This window comes from Dendrobates tinctorius, unplaced genomic scaffold (genome assembly GCF_039654945.1).
Source record: "Dendrobates tinctorius isolate UK_male_01 unplaced genomic scaffold, ASM3965494v1 ptg000049l, whole genome shotgun sequence".
Taxonomy (NCBI): domain Eukaryota; kingdom Metazoa; phylum Chordata; class Amphibia; order Anura; family Dendrobatidae; genus Dendrobates; species Dendrobates tinctorius.
In genome coordinates this window covers 26,394,867-26,422,447 of record NW_027361717.1, presented here as the reverse complement: position 1 = coordinate 26,422,447, position 27,581 = coordinate 26,394,867, and the positions used below count along the sequence as shown (strand labels likewise).

Genomic DNA, 27,581 nt, shown 5'->3' with positions numbered 1-27,581 from the left:
GCGGTTGCTGGCACTGGAGCAGGACACTGCAAGGGAGCGCCGGGTAGGCAAGTGTAATGTTTTTATTTTTTTATGTTTTCTGATGGTGCCATGAATACCAGGATGAGGGTGGGGCCAATTATAAGGATGGGGAGATGCATACCAGGATAGGGATGAGGGGTCATGCTTACCAGGATAGGGATGAGGGGGCCCTGCACACCAGGATAGGGATGAGGGGGGCCATGCACACCAGGATAGGGATGAGGGGGGCCATGCACACCAGGATAGGGATGAGGGGGGCATGCATACCAGGATAGGGATGAGGGGACCATGCATACCAGGATAGGGATGAGGGGACCATATCTACCAGGATAGGGGATAAGTACAGAATTGACCACATTTTTTGCTTCATTTTTTTCTCCCAATTTCCTCCTCTAAAACCTAGGTGCATCTTATAGTCCGAAAAATACGGCACATCTCACACACTGAAAAGCCTGCTCTAAGCTTTGGTGGGGTGCTCTAAGCTATGGTGGGGGGTGTTATTTATTTCCTTTGAGTGTTGCTGTCTGCTTATGATTGGTCGGCATCATACAGGGAGAAGTACACACCCCTAGTGAGAATAGTCTGATAACACCCACTTAGTCCTACCAAAAAGTTAACTCATTACGTGCGGAACACTTATGATTGCCAATATCTCCACTGCAGAGAGGGAAAAAAAGTATTTTGTTCTGCTCTGCATTGCGAGTCCAGTTCAAAAGATTGCGATATGGAAAAAGAACAAGGATTGTCAATTAAAAAAAATTCATGTATATTATTCAATAACTAAGGACTGGCTGGAACACGTATGCTTGTGTTGGTGATGGAAGCTGTGATTTTATTTACTACTATTAATAAACACATGTTTTTATTAGAAGACACTGGATTTTCAGGTTACTACTGTACAGCATCCGACCTTGTGGCACTACAAGATTCCGCGCATCTTGTCCCCTGGGTGCTGAGCCGACTTTCCAATATTTTGTTGAGTTAACAAGAAGTCTAAAATAGACTCAGTGGCCAGTGTGCGAATTGCAAGATTTCTATACCTATATATATTTTTAAATAAAGATTGTGATATGGGGGAAAATTATAAGTATGTAATGCAAAAACCTACAATTTTTTTTTTTTTTTTTTAAAGTTCTGACCCACATGAAGTTTTGTAAATAACTTAAGTTTGGGGAAGTCTTTATTCTTGTAAAAAGAAAAAAAAATTGCACGCAAGACGCTTCCAAACTCCTGCTTTTCCCCTTCCAGCAGATTTACCTTCATTATTATCAGTACGTAATCATTTGGTGTACAGATGGGATCACTGAAAGTGTGGGTTTGTCAGAACAATCTCCTCCTGCAGACTATCCCCAGAGTTAGTGAGCCTTTCACTGCCATCATCAGTACTCCAAATGTGTGCTTTCTAATATTGATGTAGCTAATGGCAGGCAAACAGGGGAAGAGCCGGAGTTTGGAAGCCAACTACATGCAATTTTTAAAAATAATGGTTTCAACCTACATGAAAGTGATCATTATCACCTGATTGGTATAACCAATTACTTTTACACCTGATTTTAATCCTACCCCCGACAGTATCTAGAATAACTGATGCGGTTTTAACGGTAAAGCGCGGTCACACCAAGAAGTGATCCAATTCATATGCCTTTTGAAGTGCAAACTATTGACACTTTGCAGCACTTTTTCCCACAACTAAATAAAACTTTTGCACAATAGTAATAGATAATACTGATCTATCCATAAACAATAATCCAGGATATACTCACTAAGTTTGACAGAGCCGTCCATTCCTAAAAGTACATTATCACTTTTGATGTCTCTGTGAATGACCTGGTTGGCATGCAGGAACTCCAGTGCTTGCAAACACTAAAAAGCAGAATATTTTGCAAATAAGTCTCCTGGTTACGAAAATATTATATAAGGTTATAGCGCCATTTATTCCATGGCACTTTACATGTGAAAGGGGGTGTACGTAATAGAAAACAAGTACAATAGTCTTGAACAAGACAAGTCACCGACTGGTACAGGAGGAGAGAGGACTCTGCCCGCGAGCGCTCACAGTCTACAAGGGATGAGTGAGCATACAGACAGTAGGTGAGGGTAGAGCTGGTTAAGTAGAAGTTTGGTCGATAGGTGGTTACTGCAGGTTGTAGGCTTGTCTGAAGAGGTAGGTCTTCAGGTTCTTTTTGAAGGTTTCCACGGCAGGCGAGAATCTGATATGTTGGGGTAGAGAGTTCCAGAGAAGGAAGGATAAACTGGAAAAATCTTGCATGCGATTTTGGGAAGAGGAGGTAAGAGGGGAGTAGAGAAGGCGATCTTTTGAGGATCAGAGGCTGCGGGAAGGCAAGTACCAGGAGACTACGTCACAGATGTATGGAGGACACAGGTTGTGGATGGCTTTGTATATCATGGTTAGGGTTTGAACTGGAGTCTCTGGGCAATGGGGAGCCAATGAAAAGATTAACAGAAGGCAGAAGCCAGGCAGCGAAGTTTAGGATAGATTTGTCTGAGAGTGTTGGAGGGGAGGTCACACAGTAGGAGGTTGCAGCAGTTGAGGCATGAGATAAGGGCATGCACTAGTGTTCTTGCATATTTTTGGTTAAGGAATGTATGGATGCAAGAAATATTTTTGAGTTGGGAAAGCAGCAGGGAGTAAAAAGGGCCTCGATATGTGGTTTGAGGTAGAGATTAGAGTTCAGAGTTACCCTGAGGCAGTCAGCTTGCAGGGCTGGGCACAGTGAGCAGCCATTGACCATTATGGATAGGTCTGTTGGAGGGTTGAGTGAAATAGTGAAAAGAACAGGGATAAAACAGAATTCATAAGTTTTAGAAATCTAGCTGAGAAGACAGATGAAAATAGCAGACAGACATTGTGGGATTTCGGTTAGTAAATAGGTCATATCAGGTCAGAGAGGTAGATCTGTGTGTTATCAGCATAGAGATGATACTGAATGCCATGGTACTCTGAGCTGTCCCAGGCCGAAGATGTAAATGGAGAAAAGCAGGGGTCCTAGAACTGAGCCTTGGATGACACCGACAGATAGGGGGCGAGATAAGGAGGTGGTGTGTGAGAGGGGGGACACAATGTCCAGTCTGTTAAGTATGAGGAGATCCAAGATAAGGCCCGCTCTGTGATACCAACAGATGAAAATCTGTAGTAAGAGGGAATGGTCTACTGTGGCAAAGCAGAGGACAGGTCCAGGAGAAGAACAGGGCTTGGATTTGGCATTTAGTAGTTCATTGGTGACTTTAGTCAGGGCAATTTCAGTGGAATGATGCAATCAAAAGCCAGATTGTAAGTGGTCGAAGAGGGAGCGGGAGAACAGTTCAAGATGGACGTGTTGTTCTAGTAGTTTTGAGGCATAGGGAAAAAGATATGGGGTGATAGGTAGACACAGAGGTAGGGTTAAAGGAGGGATTTTTGAGGATGGATGTGATGGAGACATGTTTGAAGCATGAGGGGAAGAAACCCGTTGATAGTGATAGGTTGAAGAGATGGGTTAGGGTTGGGATGAAGAGTATGGTGAGTTTTGGGATGAGGTGGGACAGGATCGGGTCAAGTGCACAGTTGATGAGATGTAATCTGTAGAATAGAGAGGAAAGTTGTTCTTCCGTAATGGTGGAGAAGTTGGTTTTGGAGCATGGGGGCTGAGTAGCTATAGGGAGGCACTGTTGGGACTTTAGGCCAAAGCTTTGTCTGATGTTATCAATTTTCTTGTTGAAAAATGAGGCAAAGTCTTCAGCTGAGATGAGAGGAGAGGGAGGAGGCGCTGGGGGACAGAGGAGATATTTGAAAGCTTTGAATAGCCATTTAGGGTTTTGAGACAGGGATGATATGATAGAAAAGTAGGTTTATTTGCTGCAGTGAGTGCGGAAAGTAGCGAGGGAGTGTTTGAATGTGATGAAGTGCTTGATGGAATGGGATCTTTTCCATCTTTGTTCAGCAACTCTGGAAGTCAGCCTTAGTTCTTTGGTCAGGCTGGTGTGTCAGCGTTGCCTGTCGATTGTGCGAGCTGTGGTATGTGTGAGGAAATCGGATTTGAGAGCTGCAGCTGCTGTGGTGCTTTATAAAGTGGCGGCAGCAGCGTCTGCACTGTTAGAAACTTATGTCTGCAAAGGGAGATGGGATTCAAAGAGTGAGTGTAGATCAAGGTGGTTGAGATTTCTGCGAGGGTGTGCAAGTTTGCTGAGTGGGGATTTTGCACCTGGAGAGGAAAGAGAATGGAAGTAGGTTGTGATCAGAAAGAAGAGGCGAGCTAGAGAGGTTGTGTCCAATAGAAAGTGATAAAAAAGGGTCTTCCTCCATTATGTGGATAGCTGGGAACACCAACTAATGAGGAAAGCTTTGAAAAAGCAAAAGGCTCATTAAAGGCAACCTGTCTTGTCAGATATTGCTCTTAACAGTTTATCTGCTGATCAATAACGTTAAAAATGTGTGTGTTCACCTTACTAAGGGTTGCATCTCAGTCATGCCAGCTTGCCGGTGTGACTACAGTCACTGCTCAGGTCACTGAAAGCAGTGGCAGTAAGCACGTACCGGCATTTGGACCAACTGCACTGCTGTAGGTATGTAGAGTACATCAGCCTGTATTTTTTCTTTATTCCCCATGTGGCCGTGATCAAGGACATGTGAACAAATCAATACCTTATTGTTTCACACAAGTTTTGCTGACCATACTACATTAAAACTATTTTCCTTTGGTGTCTGGAGTGCCACTATGCACACTAAAATATGGTTTATGCCTAGCAAGGTGGATGTAACTTTTCATTCTATGCGTCAGAGTATAGAAGAGGTCACGCGTGGCCAAACTTATTTACATGCTGCATGTGCTTGCGTGTTCTTCTCGTGGAGCTTCACCATGTTTTGTTTCGGCTACAGATGTACATACCTCTCTACATACAGCAGCTATCTGTGCTTCATCCATGCAGGTTTCTGTTACAACATCAGTGAGCGAACCACCAGCCAGGTACTCCATCACAACGAAGAGCTCATCTCCAACCAGGAAGCTGCAACAGACAAAGTATGAGAAAGAGCAGGGGGGACAGAAAAAAGAGAATGTCAGAGACCGGGAGCAGTCGGACAGAAGAGACATTTTGTCTCTTCTGCCCCCCTGCTCCTGGTTTTTGGACAGTGTAGAGACCCGGAGCAGGGGGCTACAGAAGAGGAGACACTATATGAGACCAGGAACAGGGTCTACTATAGAAGAGATACAGTATATAAAGACCAGGAGCAAGGGCTACAGAAGAACAGACAATATTCGAGACCAGGAACAGGGGCTATAGAAGAAGAGACAATGTAGGAGCAGAAGAGACAATAAACAAGACCAGCAGCAGGGGCTATAGAAAAGGAGACAATGTATGACACCAGAAGCAGGGACTACTGAAGACAGGGAGAGGGAACTATAGGAAGAACAGAGTTAACAGGGAGCATAGATTATCAAGTTACAACTGTCATGCACCGACAATGGTCTACACGAAAGCCCATGAGTTATTCCATTATACCTCACTATCTCCAATTCTGGTTTAGATATATTAAAAAGGCCTGAACCTTGAGTGAAGGTGTCTCCCAGTGCACAGGGACACACCGATCACTCCATGGGATAAGCCACTAGCACCTGTCTGTCCAATCATTCTCTTGTGCAGCTCGAGCCTCTGCAGCTTTTAAATCTAGGTTCTACTCTGAAACACCAGCATTTCAGAGTCAGACTAACCGGGCTCCGATCATACAGCCAACCCTGATACATGCTGAGTGTATATATCTGATTAGCATCATTTAAAATTGTTAAAATGAAATTACATTTTTTGAGGATATTCTATTTCAGTTGTTCAATACAAAAAGTGAAAACTCACTTTATAGAGATATTACACAGAGTGATCTATTCCAAGTATTTATTTTTGTTAATCTTGATGATTATGGCTTACAGCCAATGAAAACCCAAAAGTCATTATCCCAGTAAGTCAGTAACACCAGCACGAAAAAATGATTTTAAAATCCGAAATGTTGGCCTACTGAAATCTATGTTCAGTAAATGCACTCAATACTTGGTCGGGGCTCCTTTTGCATCAATTACTACATCAATGCGGCATGGCATGGAGGCGACCAGCCTGTGGCACCTCTGAGTTGTTATGGAAGCCCAGGTTGCTTTGATAGCAGCCTTCAGCTCATCTGCATTGTTGGGTCTGGTGTGTCATCTTCCTCTTGACAATACCCCATAGATTCTCTATAGGGTTAAGGTCAGGCGAGTTTGCTGGCCAATCAAGCACAATGATACAGTTGATTTTAAACAAGGTATTGGTACTTTTAGATAGGTCTAAAATCAAGGTCCCAGAGTCTGGAGGAAGAGTGGAGAGGTCACAATCCAAGCTGCTTGAGGTCTAGTGTGAAGTTTCCACAGTCAGTGATGGTTTTGAGAGTCATGTCATCTGCTGGTGTAGGTCCGCTGTGTTTTATCAAGACCAAAGTCAGTGCAGCCGTCTACCAGGAAATTTTAGAGCACTTCATACTTCCCTCTGCCGATAAGCTTTTTGGAGATGGAAATTTCATTCTCCGGCAGGACATGGCACCTGTCACACTGCCAAAAGAACCAATACCTGGTTTATAAACCACATCACTGTGCTTGATTGGCCAGCAAACTCGCCTGACCTTAACCCCATAGAGAATCTATGGGGTATTGTCAAGAGGAAGATGAGAGACACCAGAGCCAACAATGCAGACGAGCTGAAGGCTGCTATCAAAGCAACCTGGGCTTCCATAACACCTCAGCAGTGCCACAGGCTGATCACCTCCATGCCACGCCGCACTAATGCAGTAATTGATGCCAAAGGAGCCATGACCAAGCACGGAGTGCATTTACTAAACATTAATTTCAGAAGGCCAACATTTTGGATTTTAAAATCATTTTTAAAATTTACTGAGATATTGACTTTTGGGTTTCCACTGGCTGTAAGCCATAATCATCAACATTAACAGAAATAAACACTTGAAATAGCTCACCTTGTGTGTAATGACTCTATAATATGAGTTTCACTTTTTGTATTGAAGAACTGAAATAAATTAACTTTTTGATGATATTCTAATTTTGTGAAATGCACCTGTACTTAGGCTGTCCCTCTAAAGCCAGGTTCAGACATCTTTATGAAACAAAAAAAAAACAAACAAACAAAAAAAAAAAAAAAAAAAAGGGAAATCAAAATTGCAGACACGACCGGCTCCGGAGCCACCTTTTTGTACGTGAAGTAGCCAAGTCTGTTAGAGAGAGGGAACTATTGAATGTGGCAATTTTTTATGTTATCAGTCTGTGTGGGAAATCACTGGTGTGCACGGGGACAACTTATTTCTTTTAATCATAGGTACCCATTACCACTAGCAGCTCAATCTTAGTGATACAAGAATCCGTGAACTTGTTTTTAGTATGCACGTGGGACAAAAGACTTGTACCTGTCCAGGAAGTTTACAATATTTGGGTTTTTCAGCTCCTTCATCACAAGAATTTCATTTATGATCAATTCTTTCTTCGGCTGCTTCTGAAGGTTGATTTGTTTAATCGCAACCTATGAAAAAAAAAAAAAGTATGAAACTGTCAAATTACAACCATTATTTGTAATATAACCTGCACCCACTTCACATTTTATACAAGGTTTAGGTTTGAAACAAAAAAAAAACCCTATACACCACAGACCATACTGTGGAATGTCGCAGAATTATGGTGGTGTATCAGTAGATGCAACAGACTATGTGTTTTTTTGCTGCAGAAAAATCTGCTGCAAATATTTGAGTGTTGGCAGAAAAGAAAGTGTGTAAAATACCAACTTTTTTGCAGCTTTTTTTTACCCATTTATTTGCAATGAATGAAAAACGCTACAAAAACACTGAATAAACTGACACGCTGCACGTATGAAAAAACTGCTTTGATGGCTCATTCGCAAGCAAAAAATAAGCAGCAAACAATGTGTGCATGAGATTTCAGAAATTACATTCACTTTGCTGATATTATAAAAAGCGGCTTTTTTTTCCAAGGGAAAACAAAGTGTGAACAAGCCCATAATCTGTTTTTTCTACAGGTGTAGTCTTACCTCTTGACCAGTGGCAACATCGATAGCAGTAAAGACAGTTCCAGAGGCACTAAAAGGACAAGACAAATATGTCAGGGGTACAATTGTGAGATTAGCCTGTATTTGTCACATGATATACTGATAGGCTGAAAGCAATATAGACCTTTTTAACCCCTTCACATATGGGCGATTTTCCATTTTTTTTTTGTCTTTCTTCGAAAAGCCATAATTTTTTTTTACGTCCACATAACCATGAGTGCTTGTTTTTTGCAGGAAGAGTACTACTTTCTAAATGGCACCATTCATTTTATCACATGAAACACTGGAAAAAAAAAACCTCAAAGTGCATTGATTTGTTTTTTGGGATTTTTTAGTTATCATGAACAGAGTTGGAAATTAAAAAAAAAAATCTATATTTCTTTGCTTTTGTCATTATTTTCTGAGACCCATAACTTTCATTTTTCAGGATCTGGGGTAGATACCATTTTTGGCAGCCTCATCAAATGGATAACTCTCCACTGCCACACTACTTTGAATCTCTCCTGATGAACCTGTGTATGGGAGGAAATGCGTCGAGAGTTTGTGGATTCTATCTGAGAATATACCATGATGATTTTCAGCCACCTATATGCAGCACCACATCTGTACAGAAAAGTACAAAATATCAATATGACCAATGTTGTCCGCATGTGCTACCGTATTTATTTGGGTTTATCCGTTACAATCTATGTGGTGCATTGGTGTGCAATATATGTGTTACAATATGTATGCCATCTCGCAGGAGTTTGTTATCACGTTTACACCATGTGTGATTTGATTATTCAATTGGTTTGGTATTTAAATTTGGTGCTTTAACTCCTTAACCCCAAGGGTGGTTTGCATGTTAATGATCTGGCCAATTTTTACAATTCTGACCACTGTCCCTTTATGAGGTAACAACTCTGGAATGATTCCATGGATCCCGGTGATTCTGACATTGTTTTCTCGTGACACATTGTACTTCATGTTAGTGGTAAAATTCATTCAAATAACTTGTATTTGTGAAAAAAACGGAAATTTGGCGAAAATTTCACAATTTTCCAACTTTGAATTTTTATGCCCTTAATTCAGAGATATGGCACACAAAAAACTTAATAAGTAACATTTCCCACATGTTTACTTTACATCAGCACAATTTTGGAACCAACATTCTTTTTTGTTAGGAAGTTATAAGGGTTAAAAGTTGACCAGCGATTTCTCATTTTTGCAACACCATTTTATTTTTTAGGGACCACATCACATTTGAAGTCACTTTGAGGGGTCTAGATGATAGAAAATACCCAAAAGTGACACCATTCTAAAAACTGCACCCCTTAAGGTGCTCAAAACCACATTCAAGATGTTTATTAACCCTTCAGGTGCTTCACAGGAATTTTTTGAATGTTTAAAAAAAAATGAACATTTAATTTTTTTCACAAAAAAAATTACTTCAGGTCCAATTTATTTTATTTTACCAAGGGTAACAGGAGAAATTGGACTGCAAAAGTTATTGTGCAATTTCTCCTGAGTACACTGATACCTGATATGTGGGGGGCAACCACTGTTTCGGCGCATGGCAGAGCTCAGAAGGGAAGGAGCTCCGTTTGACTTTTTCAAAGCAAAATTGGCTGGAATTCAGATCGGACACCATGTCACGTTTGGAGAGCCCCTGACGTGCCTAAACAGTGGAGCCCCCCACAAGTAATCCAATTTTGGCAACTAGACCCCCCCCCCCCAGGTACTTATCCAGATACGTGGTGAGAACTTTGAACCCACAAGGGCTTCACAGAAGTTTAACGTACAGCCGTACAATTAAAAAAATCTTATTTTTTCCACAAAAATGATCTTTTCACCCCCAATTTTTATTTTCCCAAGGGTAACAGGACCCTAAAAGATATTGTGCAGTTTGTACTGAGTATGCTGATACCCCATATATGGGTGTAAACGACTATTTGGGCGCATGGCAGAGCTCGGAAGGGAAGCAGCGCCATTTGACTTTTTGGCTGGAATTGAGATCGGACACCATGTCGCGTTGTCGCTGATGTGCCAAAACAGTAGAAACCCCCCACAAGTGACCCCATTTTGGAAACTATACCCCGTAAGGAACTTATCTAGATGTGTGGTGAGCACTTTGAACCCCCCAGTGCTTCACAGAAGTTTATAACGCCCGAGCGTGAAAATAAAAAAAAAAAAAAAAGGAGGGATTTTGGGTTCTTACCGTAAAATCTCTTTCTTGGAGCCTTCATTGGGGGACACAGATGACCATGGGTGTATGCTGCTGCTGCTAGGAGGCTGACACTATGCAAAACAAGAAACTTAGCTCCTCCCCGGCAGTATACACCCGACAGGCACCAAGCACCTCAGTTGGTGAAAAAGCAGTAGGAGAAGCAACCAAAACCATAACCATATGTACCAACTCAACAAGGGACTCTCAGACCCAACACGGTACTACTTAAACAGGGAGGGTGCTGTGTCCCCCAATGAAGGCTCCAAGAAAGATTTTACGGTAAGAACCCAAAATCCCTCTTTCTTTATCGCCTTATTGGGGGACACAGATGACCATGGGACGTTCCAAAGCAGTCCCAAGGGTGGGAACAGCAAAAAGGAACGAAAGTAACCGAAAGGCTCAGGTCGGCCGGTGAGCCACCGCCGCCTGCAGAACCTTCCTACCAACCACAGCATCAGACGAAGCCTGGGTATGAACCCTGTAGAACCTCATGAAGGTGTGCAAAGAGGACCAGGTTGCAGCCTTGCAAATTTGCATGGCCGAGGCCTGGTGACGAGCAGCCCACGAAGCCGCCACAGCCCGGGTGGAATGAGCTCTTACTCCCGGAGGGGGCCGCTTTTCCTGAAGACGATACGCTTCCAGAATGGTAGAACGAATCCAGCGAGCGATCGTGGATTTGGAAGCCGGAAGGCCCTTCTGGCGACCTTCAGAGATGATCAGCAAGGAATCGGACAGACGAAAGGAAGAGGTCCTGGCAAGATAGACACGCAGGGCTCTAACTACGTCCAGTTTGGGGAGAGACTTCTCAAGAGGATGAGATGGAGCCGGACAAAAAGAAGGAAGGACGATATCCTCATTGATATGGAAAGCGGAAACCACCTTTGGAAGAAAAGAAGGAACGGGCCTGAGGACGGCTTTGTCCTGATGGAGAATGAGGTAAGGGGAACGACATGACAAGGCCGCCAATTCAGAAACTCTTCTGATGGATGATATGGCGATCAAAAAGGTGACCTTCCAAGAGAGAAGGGACAAAGGAATGTCCTGGAGAGGCTCGAACGGCGCCTTCTGGAGCGCGCTAAGGACGAGGTTGAGATCCCACGGGTCTATTGGCGAATGATGGGGAGGAGCCACGTGGGAAACCCCTTGTAGAAAGGTCTTGACCTGTGGTAGAGAAGCTAGCTCTCTTTGGAAGAGGATAGAGAGCGGAAACCTGGCCCTTGAGCGTACTGAGGGACAGACCCGCGTCTAACCCAGCCTGAAGAAACCCCAGGATAGACGGGATAGAAAAAAAAGACATTGGGAAGACTCTTATCATTGCACCAACGGAAAAAAGCCTTCCAGTACCTATAGTAAATGCGGGAAGAGGCTGGTTTCCTGGCTCTGATCATAGTTTGAATAACCTGACTGGACAGACCTGATTCCTTCAGAATTGCGGTCTCAACGGCCATGCCGTCAAACTCAGAGACTGAGAATTCTCGTGGTAAAGGGGGCCTTGCGAGAGAAGGTCTGGACGGTCCGGAAGCCTCCAGGGAACGTCCGCGAGCATGTTGACCAGTTCCGCGTACCAAGGCCGTCTTGGCCAATCTGGAGCGACTAGAATCACTGGTACGCCTTCCGATTTTATCTTTTTGACCACCCGAGGGATCAATGCCAGAGGCGGGAACAGATACGGAAGTTGAAACTGGGACCACGGAGTCACCAGTGCGTCGCATGCAAAGGCTAGAGGGTCCCTGGACCTGGCTACGAACTGCGGCACCTTGTGGTTCATACGAGATGCCATGAGATCGACATCCGGGGTGCCCCAACGGTCGCATATCTGAGAGAAAACCGCGGGGTGCAGGGACCATTCGCCGGACGCTAGGCCCTGGCGACTCAGAAAGTTGACTGCCCAATTTTCCACCCCTGGAATATGGACGGCGGAGATTGTCGGAACGTAACGTTCTGCCCAGCGTAATATCTTGGCCACTTCTGACATTACTTGTTTGCTGCGCGTGCCCCCCTGATGGTTTATGTACGCCACGGCCGTGGCGTTGTCCGACTGAATACGGACCGGCTTGCCGGAGGAGGGGCTGCCAATGAAGAAGGGCCAGGAAAATTGCCCTGATCTCCAAAAGATTGATTGGGAGGAGAGACTCCTGTGGCTTCCAGCGGCCTTGGGCCGCTTTCTGATGAAACACGGCTCCCCATCCTAGAAGGCTCGCATCGGTGGTGATGATTTGCCACTGAGGCGGAAGGAAGGACCTCCCTTGGAGAACTGACGCTGGCCGTAGCCACCAAGTGAGAGACTGCCTCACTCTGAGAGGAAGCCGAATAGGACGGTCCAAGGACATCGTGGACTTGTCCCAGGCTGAAAGCAGAGACAGCTGGAGGGGGCGAAGATGAAACTGCGCAAAGGGCACTGCTTCCATGGAGGCCACCAACTTCCCCAGGACCTTCATGCAGAACCGAATGGGAATGGGAGCAGGCCTCTTGAGAGTTCTGATGCCCTTGGACAGAGTTGTAAATTTTTCCTTTGGAAGAAAAACACGGGCTAGCTCCGTGTCGAATTCCATACCCAGAAAGGTCAGACGCTGGGTGGGGATCAGAATGGACTTCTCTTTGTTGACCAGCCAACCTAGGCGGCTGAGAGTGTCCAGGGTTATCTGAAGGCTCCGGAGACAGTCCTGGCGAGACGAACCCTTGATCAAAAGATCGTCCAGATAAGGGATGATGAGGATCCCTCTGGAGCGAAGGATGGCCATGACGGTCGCCATCACCTTCGTGAAAACCCGGGGCGCTGAAGCCAGGCCGAAAGGAAGAGCTGTGAACTGAAAGTGGTCTCCCTGAAACGCAAATCGAAGATACTTCTGATGTTGCACACAAATTGGAATGTGCAGATAGGCATCCCGAGCAGAGAAATTCCCCGTGCTCCATGGAAGCAATCACCGACCGAAGAGACTCCATCCTGAAATGAAGAATCTTCACGTGGCGATTGAGCAATTTGAGGTCCAGAATAGGACGAAGAGAGCCGTCTTTCTTCGGGACTACAAAGAGATTGGAGTAGAACCCGGAAAACCGTTCGTCTGAGGGAACAATGACTCCGGCGGAAAGAATGGAGGAAATCGCCTGCAGAAAACCCGGAATCTGGGCCCGCTGTCGCGGAGGCAGAGACCGGAAAAACCGTCTGTTCGGGAGTGAAGCAAATTCGATTTTGTAACCGGATGCGACGAGTTCTCTGACCCAAGCATCGTCGACAACGGACAGCCAAAGCATCCGCGAAAAAGGAAAGTCTGCCGCCCACCCTGGAAGAAATTCCAGGTGGGGGTGACCCGTCACTTAGACGAAAATCTGCCGGAATTGGCTCCTGCAGATCTGGAATATTGTCCTCTAGATCTCCAGCGAGGAGCGGGTTTGTAGAAAGGTTTCCTCTGATCCCGCTCCCTGGTGGCAGGCGGCCGATCCTGTTGAGTGGCTCTCTCCGTGGCAGAGAAGGGACGAAAGGGCCTGAATGGTCGAAACCCCCTTCTGTTGAAAGGACGTTTTGGTCGAGACTGGGGAAGCGAAGTACTTTTACCTCCAGTGGCATCGGAAATTATCTGATCCAGCTTTGCTCCAAAGAGCCTAGAGCCATGGAATGGCAGATTGGTAAGCGACTTTTTCGAAGTAGTGTCCGCATTCCATGACTTTAGCCAAAGGACTCGGCGTACAGCTACTATGTTGCTGTTAGCCCTTGCTACGCAGCCGGCCGTGTCCAAGGAGGCGGCCAAAAGGTATTTTCCCGCCTGGTTAATCTGATCTGCAAGATCTGCCAACTCGTCTTGAGGAGCTGACGCTAAGATGCCTCTGCGAAGAATTTTTGCCCAAGCGGAAATGACCTTCGCCACCCAGGCGGATGCGAAAATAGGGCAGAGAGGCGCCAGATGCCTCAAAGATAGACTTAGCCAGAGATTCAATCTGCCTGTCAGTAGGATCTTTGAGCGATGCCCCGTCTGGCAGAGAGAGCACCGTTTTTGAGGCTATCCGGGAAACTGGAGGATCTACCTCGGGAGCCTTGGACCACTTTGAGAGCAGTTCTGCGTCAAAGGGGTACAGAACGTCCAAGTACTTGCGGCCTGAGAAACGTTCCTCAGGGCGCTCCCAGTGTTTGGATAAGGTAGTATCGAAATCGTTGTGACTGGGAAAGGTTCAAGACGGAGGTCTGGCTCGCCTAAGGAGAACCGAGCTTTCCTGAGTTGGAGCCTCATCCTGTTTAAGTTTTAGTGTTTGGAAGATAGCTGCAATAAGACTATCGACCATGTCCCGCGTTTTAGAAACGCTGTTCTCCTCTGAGATAGCTTCCGAATGAGAATCATCGCCTGACTGAAGGTTGTCATCCGAGGAAGGAGAAGGAGGCCTGGGAGCGGAAGGGCCCTGCGAGCTCGAAGACGAAGTAGACAGAGCCCGCTTCCTAGAAGTCCTTCCCTGTCTGTCTCTCTGAAGGTCGCGGTCAGGTGCGGACGACTCACCCCGAGAGGTGGTCGGGGCAGAGGTGGCTGAGGATAGCTGAGGTAATCGTTCTAAGACCTGGACCAGCGACTGTGATACTTTTGTCAAGTCAGAAACAGACTGTGACATTGTAACGGCCCACTACGGGGGGAGAGAGGAGGGGAGAGCGCCCTCCGCCCGGGACTCTGTACGTTCCTGAGGTGTTGACATATTTGAAGGACTGCAGGGGGGGCAGAATGGGGACGACTGACCCGATGCCCACTTCTTTTTACAGCGCGCACAGGCGTAATAGGTAGCGGTGGGCCTGAAGCAGAGATCCCCTGAAGGGTTGAGCATAAGTAAACTGCACTGAATGGCCGCAGATATTAGGGAATAACTGCCGAGGAGAGCTAATCCCTGTCCCAGAGCCGAGCCTACCGAGATTCTGTGCGAGCAGAAGAAAACGCCGAAGTGTCCCCCAAGCAGCGCAGGAAGGAGTGAAAAAACCAGGAAATCCTTGTGCTGGAGGCTGGGGGCGGAGCTTAGCGGTTGCGCCGTGACTGGCTAACAGCGACGGAGAGGGCATGGCCGAAGGGGGAGGCTGGCTATCAAAGAGAAAGAAGCCCTGTGATGGGCTAGAAAGGGCGCGCTGAAAAGAGCGCGCTCAGGAAGGGAGGAGGGAGAGCAGAGGAATTCCCCGCGCTGAGGGGAAAGTGAAAGTGGCTCCCACCCTGACGGCGCCGCAGCCCCATGCCCGACATACCGCGCTAAGGATGCGATCTGATCAGTCCTGCTGCTTGTGACGCTGCGGTGAGTGAGGGGATCCCCATAGACTCCCTGGCTAGAGCAGGGAAAGAGTAGGAAAGCAAGCGGCTGAGCGCGCGACAGGCAGAAAAGGGCGGGAGATTCAAACTTGTGGAACTGCAAACAAGGTTCCTTCTTCTCCCATGTCACTGGAGCTTATGCGTGGCCGGAGGGAACGTACAGGCACTTACCTGACGTCCCAGAAGAGGAAGACCACAGGGGCCCACGGGAAAACGGCAGGCCGCTGGGAGGGGAAGGAGTCCTCTGTACCCGCATCCTGCAGAAGACGGCTTGAAACACCTGCGATCGCCGTCTTCCTCTCAGTCCTGTCCCGAGAAAGGGGTGAGGAGGGGGGATTCGGCAAGGACCAGCCACCTGTCCGCAACCCTTATCACCAGAAGGTGATAGGGAAAAGTCCTGCCTGCGGTACTGAGAGTTGCGATGTGGGTGACACCACACTGCTCGCTCAGCCGCATGATATGGGAAATCAGGGTGATAACTACACCCTGTTTCCCGATGGAAAATAACCTAAAAGACAAAAGAGGGAAAAATTAAAAGGTTCAAACTAAACCTGAAAGGAAAATTGGATTAAAACTGCGGATCTGGGGAGATCCCAGTCCGCCTCCTACAGACACTAAGCACAAACTGAGGTGCTTGGTGCCTGTCGGTGGGTGTATACTGCCGGGGAGGAGCTAATTTTCTTGTTTTTGCATAGTGTCAGCCTCCTAGCAGCAGCAGCATACACCCATGGTATTCTGTGTCCCCCAATAAGGAGATAAAGAAAATTACTTTTGCATCGCTTTATTCTGCGAGCTGTAACTTTTTTCTCTGATGTTGTGGTGTAGCGGCTCGTTTTTTGCGGGACAAGATGACGTTTTCAGCGGTACCATGGATATTTATATCTGTCATTTTGATCGCGCGTTATTGCACTTTGTTTGGCGGTATGATAAAGCTTTATTTTTTGCTTAGTTTTTTTATTTTTTAAGGGGTTCAATAAAGGGGTTAACTAATGGGACAGTTTTAAAGGGCGGGTCATTACGGACGCGGCAATACTAAATGTGTACTTTTATTTTTATTTTTTACTTCCAAAAAATGAAATAGGGATTTTTATTTTTATTTTCAATTTATCGATTTTTATAAATTATTTTTACACTTTTTTTTAAACTTTATTACAATGTCCCAGGGGGGACATCACTGTCCTGTGACAGATCGCTGATCTGTCACATCACAGATCACTGTGACAGATCCGCGATCCGGGGACCTGCAGGGAGGGAGACCCCGCAGCAGCGCTGTACATTGCGCTGCTGCGGGGGTCGCAGGGAAGCACGGAGGAAGCCCCCTCCCTGCCGATGCTTCCCTAAACCCCCGGTACACTGTGATCGTGTTTGATCAGAGTGTGCCAGGGGTTAACGTGTCGGGGGCGGTCCGTGACCACCCCAGACACATAGTGCCGGGTGTCAGCTGTGATAATCAGCTGACACCCGGCCGCGATCAGCTGATCGCTGAGACGTACTATCCCATCGATGGGCATAGGGGCCCATGGACGGGATAGTACGTCAGATGGCAGAAAGGGGTTAATGCCATTTAATATAAGTGGTCTTTGTTACTTAATTCTATCAGTGCTCAACATGTGTATATGAATATTGTATAAGTGATTGTGTCTGAACTATCCACCTTTCTTACACTCTTCATGAATTTTGCTTACATCCAATGCCTCTCATGAAGATTCAAGTGGATACAGGCCATCTGGCCCTCTGTTTCTGACTTTGCGTCTGAATAGGGCGAAATAGGAGAGAAGGGACAGCCGTCAGACGAGCGGGGGCGCCATTCTCGTATTTTCTTAGGGTGCCAACCTCCGCACCTAGGTAGGGGTCCAGACAGGAATATATGTAGGGTCAGTCCACTGTTTCCACACATCGGCTGAGTGAGACTGATATTGTTGCTGTGCACCATTTATCACTTTTTTTAGACATTGGTGTTTTTTCCATTTTGAAGTTTTTCTTATAGGGCGAGACTCATTTAAGCCAGATATCTAGTATATTGGTAATCTAAACTGACTGGGAATTTTTTGTTTTTTTTTTAGAAAATGTGCTTCCCCAGCGGTTTTTTGAGCCCATTATAGTTAGGCATTCTTTATTTATAGGGGTTCTCTGTATTATCATAGTTTAGGCTACTTTCACATTAGCGTTTCCTGGAGCTGCAGAGGGATGCGCATGGCCGCCGTGAAGCTCCGCCCACGGTCGCACCTCCTCCTGTCAGCTCCGCCTATGGGCGCATGACGCTGCATTGGACCTGCGTACCCCATCTTTAGCATTGGGTACGCAGGCTGTTGTGAACTCATTTTCTGATCCACCAGTTGAGAGTTCTCCTTCCGTTCTCCCTCTGGTGGTGACAGGAGGTAGTGAGGTTGGTTTAATTGGTAGTGATCTGCCACCTGATGACGAGGATAACGATTGGATCTCTGGAGTATCAGACTGGATATAAGACAGCCGACGCCCTATCCTGGTGCTGGTGATTCAGTCTGCTTCTCAGGTCTTGGACTTCAGCTCTGCTCCAGTCTTCTCAAGCTAAGTTTTTCTGTTAATGCTCACACTTGCTTTTGTTGGTCTATTCAGTTTTTTGTGTGTCAGCCAGCCCCGGCTGTGCTGAATTTCCACTCTTATTTATCTATATTTGCCAATTTGCCTTTTTTGTCCCTTATTAGATTGGCCTCTTTTTTCTCCGTCTCAGAATATTTCAGAGTGTTGATATAGAGGGAGAAGTCTAGTGACTTCAGGGTTAAATTTGCTATCAGAAGTGTTGGACATTATTTTTGTATGGTTTTTGACAGATTGCAGACAGTGTCTTTCCTTTCTAGTTAGTTTGGCCCCATCGCTTGCTCAGTCTATTTTCCTGCCTGTGTTTGTGTTTTCATCTTTTCTCACCGTCAATACATGTGTGGGGGCTGTCTTTCCTTTGGGGTCTGCTCTGGGGCAGTTTTCCCCTTTCCTTGCTTTAGGCTTATGTAGTCCTCCGATTGTAACGAGGCGTCTAGATTCATCGTAGGTACGCTCCACGACTGCTGCTAGTTGTGTGGTTAGGATCAGGGCTCTGCAATCTGCATAGTTACCAACCTCTCTGGTTTTCTGAGACTTAGCTTGTGTTGTTTTTTTCTCCTCGGTGACCCATTCATAACAGCAGGCTGTGCGCAGGTATGAGTTTGCCGGCGCGCCGAGCGCACCAAAATGCAACACTTTGCGTTTGGCGCAGGTCGGCGCACCGTCAAAGGGACGCATGCGCCGGCAAACTCATACCTGCGCACAGCCTGCGTACCCAATGCTAAAGATAGGGTATGCAGGTAGCATGCAGCGTCATGCGCCCATAGGCGGAGCTGACCGGAGGTGTGGCCATGGGCGGAGCTTCACGGCAGCCGTGCGCATCCCTCCACAGCTCCAGGAAACGCTAGTGTGAAAGTAGCCTTACATACTTAACAAAAGAGGGATTTTGGGTTCTTACCGTAAAATCTCTTTCTTAGAGCCTTCATTGGGGGACACAGATTACCATGGGGTGTATGCTGCTGCTGCTAGGAGGCTGACACTATGCAAAACACAAGAAAATTAGCTCCTCCCCGGCAGTATACACCCACTGACAGGCACCAAGTACCTCAGTTGGTGAGAAAGCAGCAGAAGCAACCAAAAACTCAACATATGTATCTACCCAACAAGGGACTCGTAGACCCAACAAGGTACAACTTAAACAGGGAGGGTGCTGTGTCCCCCAATGAAGGCTCCAAGAAAGATTTTATGGTAAGAACCCAAAATCCCTCTTTCTTTATCGCTTCATTGGGGGACAGATTACCATGGGACGTTCCAAAGCAGTCCCAAGGGTGGAAACAGTAATAAAGGAACGAAAGGATGAAGGGCTTAGGTCAGTCGATGAGCTACGGCCACCTGCAGAACCTTCCGAACAAAAGCTGCATCAGACGAGGCCTAGGTATGAACCCTGTAGAACCTCGCAAAGGTGTGCAAAGACGACCAGGTCGCGGCCCTGCAAGGCCGAAGCTTGGTGTCGCACAGCCCAAGAAGCCCCTACAGCCCGGGTGGAGTGGGCTCTCACTCCTGGAGGGGACAGTTTTTCCTGAAGTCGGTAGGCTTCCAGAATGGTAGAACAAATCCAGCGAGCAATCATGGATTTGGATGCTGGAAGCCCTTTCCGGCAACCTTCAGAGATGACAAGCAGGGAATCGGATTGGCGAAACGAAGCAGTCCTGGCAAGGTAGATACACAAGGCTCTCACTACATCCAGTTTGTGGAGCGACTTCTCCAGAGGGTGAGCAGGCGCAGGACAAAACGAGGGAAGGATGATATCCTCGTTAATGTGAAACGGGGAAACCACTTTAGGAAGGAAGGACAGAACTGGCCTGAGGACGACCTTGTCCTGGTGGAGGATTAGGTACGGGGAACGACAGGATAGAATCATAGAATCGTAGAGTTGGAAGGGACCTCCTGGGCCATCTGGTCCAACCCCCTGCTCAAAGCAGGATTCGCTAAATCATCCCAGTCAGATGTCTGTCCAGCCTCTGTTTGAAGACTTCCATTGAAGGAGAACGCACCACTTCTCGTGGCAGCTTGTTCCACTCATTGATCACTCTGTCAAAAAGTTTTTTCTAATATCTAATCTGTGTCTCCTCCCATTCAGTTTCATCCCATTGCTTCTAGTCTTTCCTTGTGCAAATGAGAATAAAGTTGATCTTTCTACAATGTGACAGCCCTTTAGATATTTGTAGACAGCTATTAAGTCTCCTCTCGGTCTTCTCTTTTGCAAACTAAACATTCCCAAATCCTGCAACCTTTCCTCATAAGACAGGGTTTGCAGACCGGTCACCATTCTGGTCGCTCTTTTCTGAACTTGCTCCAGTTTGTTGATGTCTTTTTTAAAATGTGGTGCCCAAACCTGGACACAATATTCCAGATGAGGTTTGACCAAAGAGGAGTAGAGGGAAATAATGGACTTCACGTGATCTAGACTGTATGCTTCTGTTAATACATCCTAGAATTGCATTTGCCTTTTTTGCTGCTGCATCACACTGTTGACTCATATTCAGTCTGTGATCTATTAGTATACCCAAGTCTTTTTCACATGTGCTGTTGCTTAGCCCTATTCCTCCCATTCTGTATATGCTTTTTTCATTTTTATTGCCCAGATGTAGTACTTTGCATTTTTCCCTGTTAAAAGGCATAGGCAAAGGATAAGGCAGCCAGCTCAGAAACTCTCCTGATTGATGTAATGGCGATTAGGAAAGCCACCGTCCACAAGAGAAGGGACAGAGGAATGTCCTGGATAGGTTCGAACGGCGCCGTTTGGAGAGCGCCAAGAACGAGATTGAGATCCCACGGATCTATAGGAGAATGATGAGGAGGAGCCACATGGGCGACCCCTTGGAGAAAAGTCTTCATCTGCGGTAAGGAGGCCAGATCCTTTTGGAAGAGAATTGCCAGAGCAGATACCTGTCCTTTGAGGGTACTGAGGGACAGGCCCGCATCTAAACCGGACTGGAGGAAACCAAGTATGGATGGAATGGAGAACGATAATGGAAAAACATCGTTATCGTCACACCAACGGAAAAAAGCCTTCCAGTACCTATGGTAAATGCGAGAGGATGCTGGCTTCCTAGCTCTGATCATGGTTTGAATGACTCGGTTGGAAAATCCTGTTTCCCTTAGAATCGCGGCCTCAACGGCCATGCCGTTAGATTCAGTGACTGAGAATTCTGGTGGTAAAGGGGGCCTTGTGAGAAGATCTGGACGGTCCGGAAGCATATTCACCAACTCCGCGTACAAAGGACGTCTTGGCCAGTCCGGAGCCACCAGAATTATTGGGATGCCTTCTGATTTTATTTTCTTGACTACCCTTGGAATCAGGGCAAGGTGAGGAAACAGGTAAGGCAGTTGAAACTGGGATCACGGAATTACCAGGGCGTCGCAACCGACGGCTAGCGGATCCCTGGACCTGGCTACGAAGAGAGGAACTTTGTGGTTCATCCGAGATGCCATGAGATCGACGTCCGGAGTGCCCCAACGCTGGCATATCTGATTGAAGACTGTGGGGTGAAGGGACCATTCGCCTTACGCTAGGCCCTGGCGACTTAGGAAGTCGGCTGCCCAATTTTCCACCCCTGGAATGTGAACGGTGGAGATCTCCGGAACGTGACGCTCTGCCCAATGCAGTATCTTTGCCACTTCTGACATTACCTGCCTGCTGTGAGTACCGCCCTGGTGGTTTATGTACGCCACGGCAGTGGCGTTGTACGACTGAATACAGACTGGTTTGCCTACGAGGAGAGGCTGCCAGCGGAGGAGAGCAAGAAAGATCGCTCTGATTTCCAGAAGGTTGATGGGAAGAAGAGTCTCCTGGGCGTTCCAGCGCCCTTGGGCCGTTTTCCGATGGAAAACCGCCCCCCATCCTAGGAGATTGGCGTCGGTCGTGATGACTTGCCACTGAGGCGGAAGAAAAGACCATCCATGGAGAACTGATGCCGGTAATGTCCACGAAGTCAGAGACTGCGTTACTCTGAGAGGAAGGAGTATAGGATGGTCCAGAGAAACCGAGGTCTTGTCCCAGATTGAAAGGAGGAACAGTTGGAGAGGGCGAGTGTGAAATCGCACGAAAGGCACTGCTTCCATGGAAGCTATCATCTTCCCCAGGACTCTCATGCAGGACCGAAGGGCAAAGGGCCTTGAGCGTTTTAGGGGTCGGATTCCCTTGCAAAGGGCTGCAAATTTGTCCCTCGGTAGAAACACTCGGGCTAGATTCTTGTCGAATTCCATGCCCAGAAATGTCAGACTGAGTAGGGAGCAGGAAGGACTTCTCTTTGTTGACTATCCATCCGAGGCGGCCGAGAGTATCCAGGGTTATCTGAAGACTTTGAAGACAGTCTTGGCGAGACTAACTCTTGATCAAGAGATCGTCCAGATAAGGGATGATGACAATACCCCTGGAGCGAAGGATAGCCATAACTGTTGCCATCACCTTCATAAAGACACGGGGAGCGGAGGCTAGGCCGAAGGGAAGAGCCGTGAACTGATAGTGGTTCTCTTGAATCGCAAAGCGGAGATATCTCTGATGTTGCCGACACACAGGGATGTGAAGATAGGCATCCTGTATGTCCACAGAGCAGAGGAACTCTCCGGGTTTCATCGAGGCTATCACCGAGCGCAGAGACTCCGTTTTGAAGTGGAGGATCCTCACGTAGCGGTTGAGCAACTTGAGGTCCAAGATTGGACGAAGGGAGCCGTCTTTTTTCGGGACTACGAAGAGATTCGAGTAGAATCCTGAAAACCGTTCGTTTGAAGGAACGGGGACTATAACTCCGGCGGAAAGAAGGGAGGAGAAGGCCTGAAGGAACCCTGGGTTCTGGGACTGCTGTCTTGGGGGTCGCAACTGGAAGAAGCGCCTGTTTGGGGGGGGGAAGAAAATTCGATTTTGTATCCGGATATGACGATTTCCCTGACCCAAGCGTCGTCGACAACAGACAGCCAAGCGTCCATGAAAGAGGAAAGTCTGCCTCCCACCCTGGAAGAATCTCCAGGTGGGGGTGACCCGTCACTTCCGAGGAAAATCTACCGGACCGGGAACCTGAAGATCTGGAAGCTTGGCCTCTTGATTTCCAGCGTGGAGCGGGTCTATACGATGGTTTTCTCCGCTCCCTGGAAGCGGTGGACCGGTCTTGCTGGCAAGATCCTTCTGTGGAAGAGAAGGGGCGAAAGGGCCTAAACGGCCGAGAAGCTTTTCTGTTGAAAAATCATCTAGGCCGAGATTGTGGGAGAGAGGGGTACTTTTGCCCCCAGTGGCATCTGAGATTATCTGATCTAGCTTGGCGCCAAAGAGCCTAGAACCGTGAAATGCCAGGTTAGTGAGAGACTTCTTAGAAGTGGTGTCCGCATTCCATGATTTCAACCAAAGGATACGGCGTATGGCTACTACATTACTGTTAGCTCTTGCTACGCACCCGGACGCATCCAAGGATGCGGCCAAAAGATATTTACCCGCATGATTAATTTGGTCTGCTAGCTCTTCCTGCGGAGCGGCCGCTAAGATGCCCATGTGAAGAATTTTTGCCCAAGCTGAAATGACTTTTGCCAGCCAGGCAGAAGCGAAAATAGGACAGAGGGAGGCGCCGGATGCTTCAAAAATGGACTTAGCCAGCGATTCTATTTGTCTGTCTGTTGGATCTTTAAGCGATGCCCCGTCCGGAAGGGATAGAACAGTTTTAGAAGAGAGACGGGAAACTGGTGGATCCACTTCGGGAGCCTTGGACCATTTTGTGAGGAGGTCCGCATCAAAGGGATATAGCACATCCAAGTACTTGCGGCCTGAAAACAGTTTCTCAGGGTGTTCCCAGTGTGAAGTGTCAAACTCCTTGTGATTAGGAAAGGTTCGAGAGGGAGGTTTTACTCGCTTAAAGGAAACGGAGCATTCCTGAAGAGGTGTCTTATCGTCCTTTATTTCGAGCGTTTGAAAAATAGCTGCTATAAGGCTATCAACCATGTCCCGAGTTTTAGACATGTTGTCTGCCTCTGAGTCAGATCCTGATTGGTAATCATCGTCTGACCTAAGGTCGTCTACCGATGAAGGAGATGAGGAACGTAGCCTGGGAGAAGCGGAAGGACCATGTGAGCTGGAAGAAGAGCCTGAAAGAGCCCGCTTCCTAGACCCTCTACCTGGTCTGCCCGTCTGAAGGTCGCGGTCAGGAGCGGGCGACTCACCGTGAGAGGCGGTCGGCACACAGGTGGCTGTAGATAGCTGAGGTATCCGTTCTAAGACCTGGACCAGAGACTGAGAAATCTTAGTCAGGTCAGAGACCGACTGAGACATTGCAACGGCCCACTCTGGAGGAGGTGGAGTGCTCTCATTTCGGGTTTCGGAGTGCTCCTGAGGGGCAGACATAATGGAAGGGCTGCAGGACGGGCAGAAGGGAGATGACTGACCTGACGCCCACTTCTTTTTACACCGCGCGCAGGCATAGTGAATAGGTGTGGGTCTAGCACAGAGAGCCCCTGCAGGGTTGGGCATATGTGAAAAAGTATGGCAGTATGTCCGCACATATGTGAGAGGGAACTGCTGAGGGGAGCTAATTGGAGCCTCAGAACAATAGCAGCAGAGCCTACTGAGGTTCAGATGTGCTGCCGGGCGCCGCTGTGTCCCCCATGCAGAGAGCAGATGAAGAGAGAGAGATGTCCAGGAAGTCAGAATCATGATAGCGGTAGGCGGGGCTTAGCGGCCGAGCCGCATGATTGGAAGACAGCAGCGGGCGGCGCGGCTGAGAGGAGAGACCGACAGCGCCGAGGAGGAAGAAGACCCGTGATAGGATAATAAAGGCGCGAAAAGAGCGCGCGCTCAGGAAGAAGGAAGCTTTCAAAGTGAAAGCGAAAGTAAAAAAGACGCGGTTACCACCCAAGACCCCATGGCCGACAGCGCACTCGGGGACCGCAAAGCCGCAGGGGTGAAGGAGAATACCGGGTAATACACTGCCTGCGAAATCGCTGCTGAAACCCCCCAGAGGTGAGTGATGGGAAGAGGAGCGCGCGCTCCTGCATAAAAAAGAGGCGGAAATTTCAAACAGGGACAGTGCAGAGGCTAGCAGAAGCGCCAACCCAGATGCCTTCCATGTGAAGGAATGGAGGGCGGGAATTTCAAAACAGGGGCCGATGTCTGGCTACAGAGGCGCCAGTGGGAAGGCTGCAGGGCTGGAGGAGTTAGCTTGGTCACTTTTTTTTTTTTTTTTTTTTCCTTCGAATGCAGGGCTGGATGGTACATTCAGACCGCTTACCTGACGTCCCTGAAGAGGATTACCGCAGGGGCCCACTATAGAGAGCAGGCCGCTGGGAAGGAAGATCCTCTGTACCCGCACCATGTCCGCATGGTGCAGAAGACGGCGCCAACTTCTTGCCAGGAAGGAAAAGTCACCGCTCTCAGCCCTGTCCCGGAAGAGGGGTGAGGAGGGAAATCGTCGAAGACCGGCCACCTGTCGTCCGCCTATAGCACCCGAGGGTGATAGGGGAAAAGGTCCTGCCTGCGGAACTGAGAGTTGCGATGTGGGTAACACCACATTGCTCGCTCAGCCGCCTGAGATGGGAAAGCAGGATGAAGTTACACCCTGTTTCCTGATGCTGAAATCTGAAAAATAAATGAGAAAACATTAATTCACACAACACACCCAAAAGAAAAAAGGAAAATAAATGCGGAAATGCGGAGATCCCAGTCCGCCTCCTACAGACACCAAGCACAAACTGAGGTACTTGGTGCCTGTCGGTGGGCGTATACTGCCAGGGAGGAGATAATTTTCTTGTGTTCAGCCTCCTAGCAGCAGCAGCATACACCCCATGGTAATCTGTGTCCCCCAATGAAGCGATAAAGAAAGTTATATTTTAATCCAGGGATTTTTCTTAGTAAGCTGGTGCTATTAACCCTTGTTGTATATTCAACTGTGTAAGGTGTAGATACCATTTTTGGGTAGATAAAATGTTTTGATCGCCTGTTATTGCAATCTGAATGTGGCCAAAAAAAACATCATTCTGGCGGTTTTGATTTTTTTCCTCATTACACCGTTTATAGATTAGATTATTTTATATTTTCATAGATCGAACATAGAAATACAAAATGTGTATTTTTTGCTTAGTTTTTAATTGGGCAAAGAGGGGATAGAGGGGTGATTTGAACTTGTGATTTTGTTTTTTTCAAATTTAATTTTTTTTTAAAGCTTTCTACTATATTTAATAGTCCCCTTAAGGGACTTGAAGCTGTGATCATCTGATCACTTGTGCTATACATAGCAGGGATTCAGCTCTGCTATGTACAGCAGAATCACAATCTCCCATGAACATAAGCTACAGGCTGGCTTTCACAAGAAATTCATACTTACAGGAATGGGGAGGTCATTAGCAGACCACTGGCTATTACTGTTATGGCAATCCATTGGCACCCTGCGATCAAGTCAAGGGGGCGCACTGATGGGTGGGTGGAATTATGTGCCCCGACGGTGCTTGTTAAATGACGCTGTCAGAGATTGACAGTGGCATTAACAGATCAACACAGATCCTGAAAACCGAGGCTCCAAAACTTTCCATGCCTCCGGTCTTTTCATTCCCTATGGACTGATGTCCATGTACAACACTTGTCTTTTTCGGCAGGCCAATGCAGAATGATTCCCTCCATAGTGTTAGAACTCCATTCTTGGGATCAGTGGGCGTCCACAGTTTAGGAGATAGCCTTTTTACTAGCCAACAAAACTACACTGTAGTAAAGGGATCTATAACCTTGTTGGCACATTATGGTCAAACATATTATACTTTCCACTTTACATTAGAATAATTTCAGTAGCTTTTACATACAGAACATTAAAATGGTTCATTGTGCCTGCAAAAAAATGGGGGGAGAACCCCGGGCCCTACTATCTTAAGGACAGGACATAATTCAGTGTCACAGTACATTCCCTGACAGAAATTATGTCGCTTATCCATGTTATGTAAATAAAAGCTTATAACCTGACATTAAATTCATCCATTGGTTGTATAAATTATTCTTTTGAAAGCTGAAACCCCTCCGAAATGTGGTTTAGGTTAGGAAAATAAATTGGCATCAATTCAGAAATATTGATCATTTAATGAACAAAGAATGGTCAGATTTTGGCAAGACAAAAGTTTTGTCGGCCACAGAAAGTAATGTGATATTCAAACAAATAATTAACTTAAAATACAAATATATGTTGCATAACATAGGTGAATGAAGTTGTGGTGCTATTAGAGTCATATTTAATATTTTGTGTGACTTCCATGAGCTTGAAGGACTGCATCCATGCGGTTCAACAATGGTTCATACAATTTGTTAATGAAGTCATCAGGAATAGCAAAGAATGCAGTCTTACATGCCTTCCAGAGTTCTTCTAGATTCTTTGGTTTTGTCTTCCAAGCTTCCTCTTTCATCATACCCCAAACATGCTCAATGATGGTCATGTCTGGTGACTGGGCTGGTCAGTCCTTGA

General features: G+C 47.0%; 1 protein-coding gene across 2 annotated transcripts in view; it reads right to left on the bottom strand.

The window, feature by feature from the left end:
- PAK2 (p21 (RAC1) activated kinase 2) overlaps window positions 1-27,581 on the bottom strand; it is a 120,230-nt gene that overhangs the window by 20,886 nt on the left and 71,763 nt on the right. For both annotated transcript variants that reach the window (XM_073576573.1, XM_073576571.1), the window contains exons 9-12: window positions 8,092-8,140; window positions 7,457-7,569; window positions 4,908-5,025; window positions 1,785-1,884 (exon numbers count right to left, since the gene is read on the bottom strand). In XM_073576573.1, the coding sequence (XP_073432674.1) occupies window positions 1,785-1,884; window positions 4,908-5,025; window positions 7,457-7,569; window positions 8,092-8,140 (380 nt within the window). The remainder of the gene's footprint in view (window positions 1-1,784; window positions 1,885-4,907; window positions 5,026-7,456; window positions 7,570-8,091; window positions 8,141-27,581) is intronic.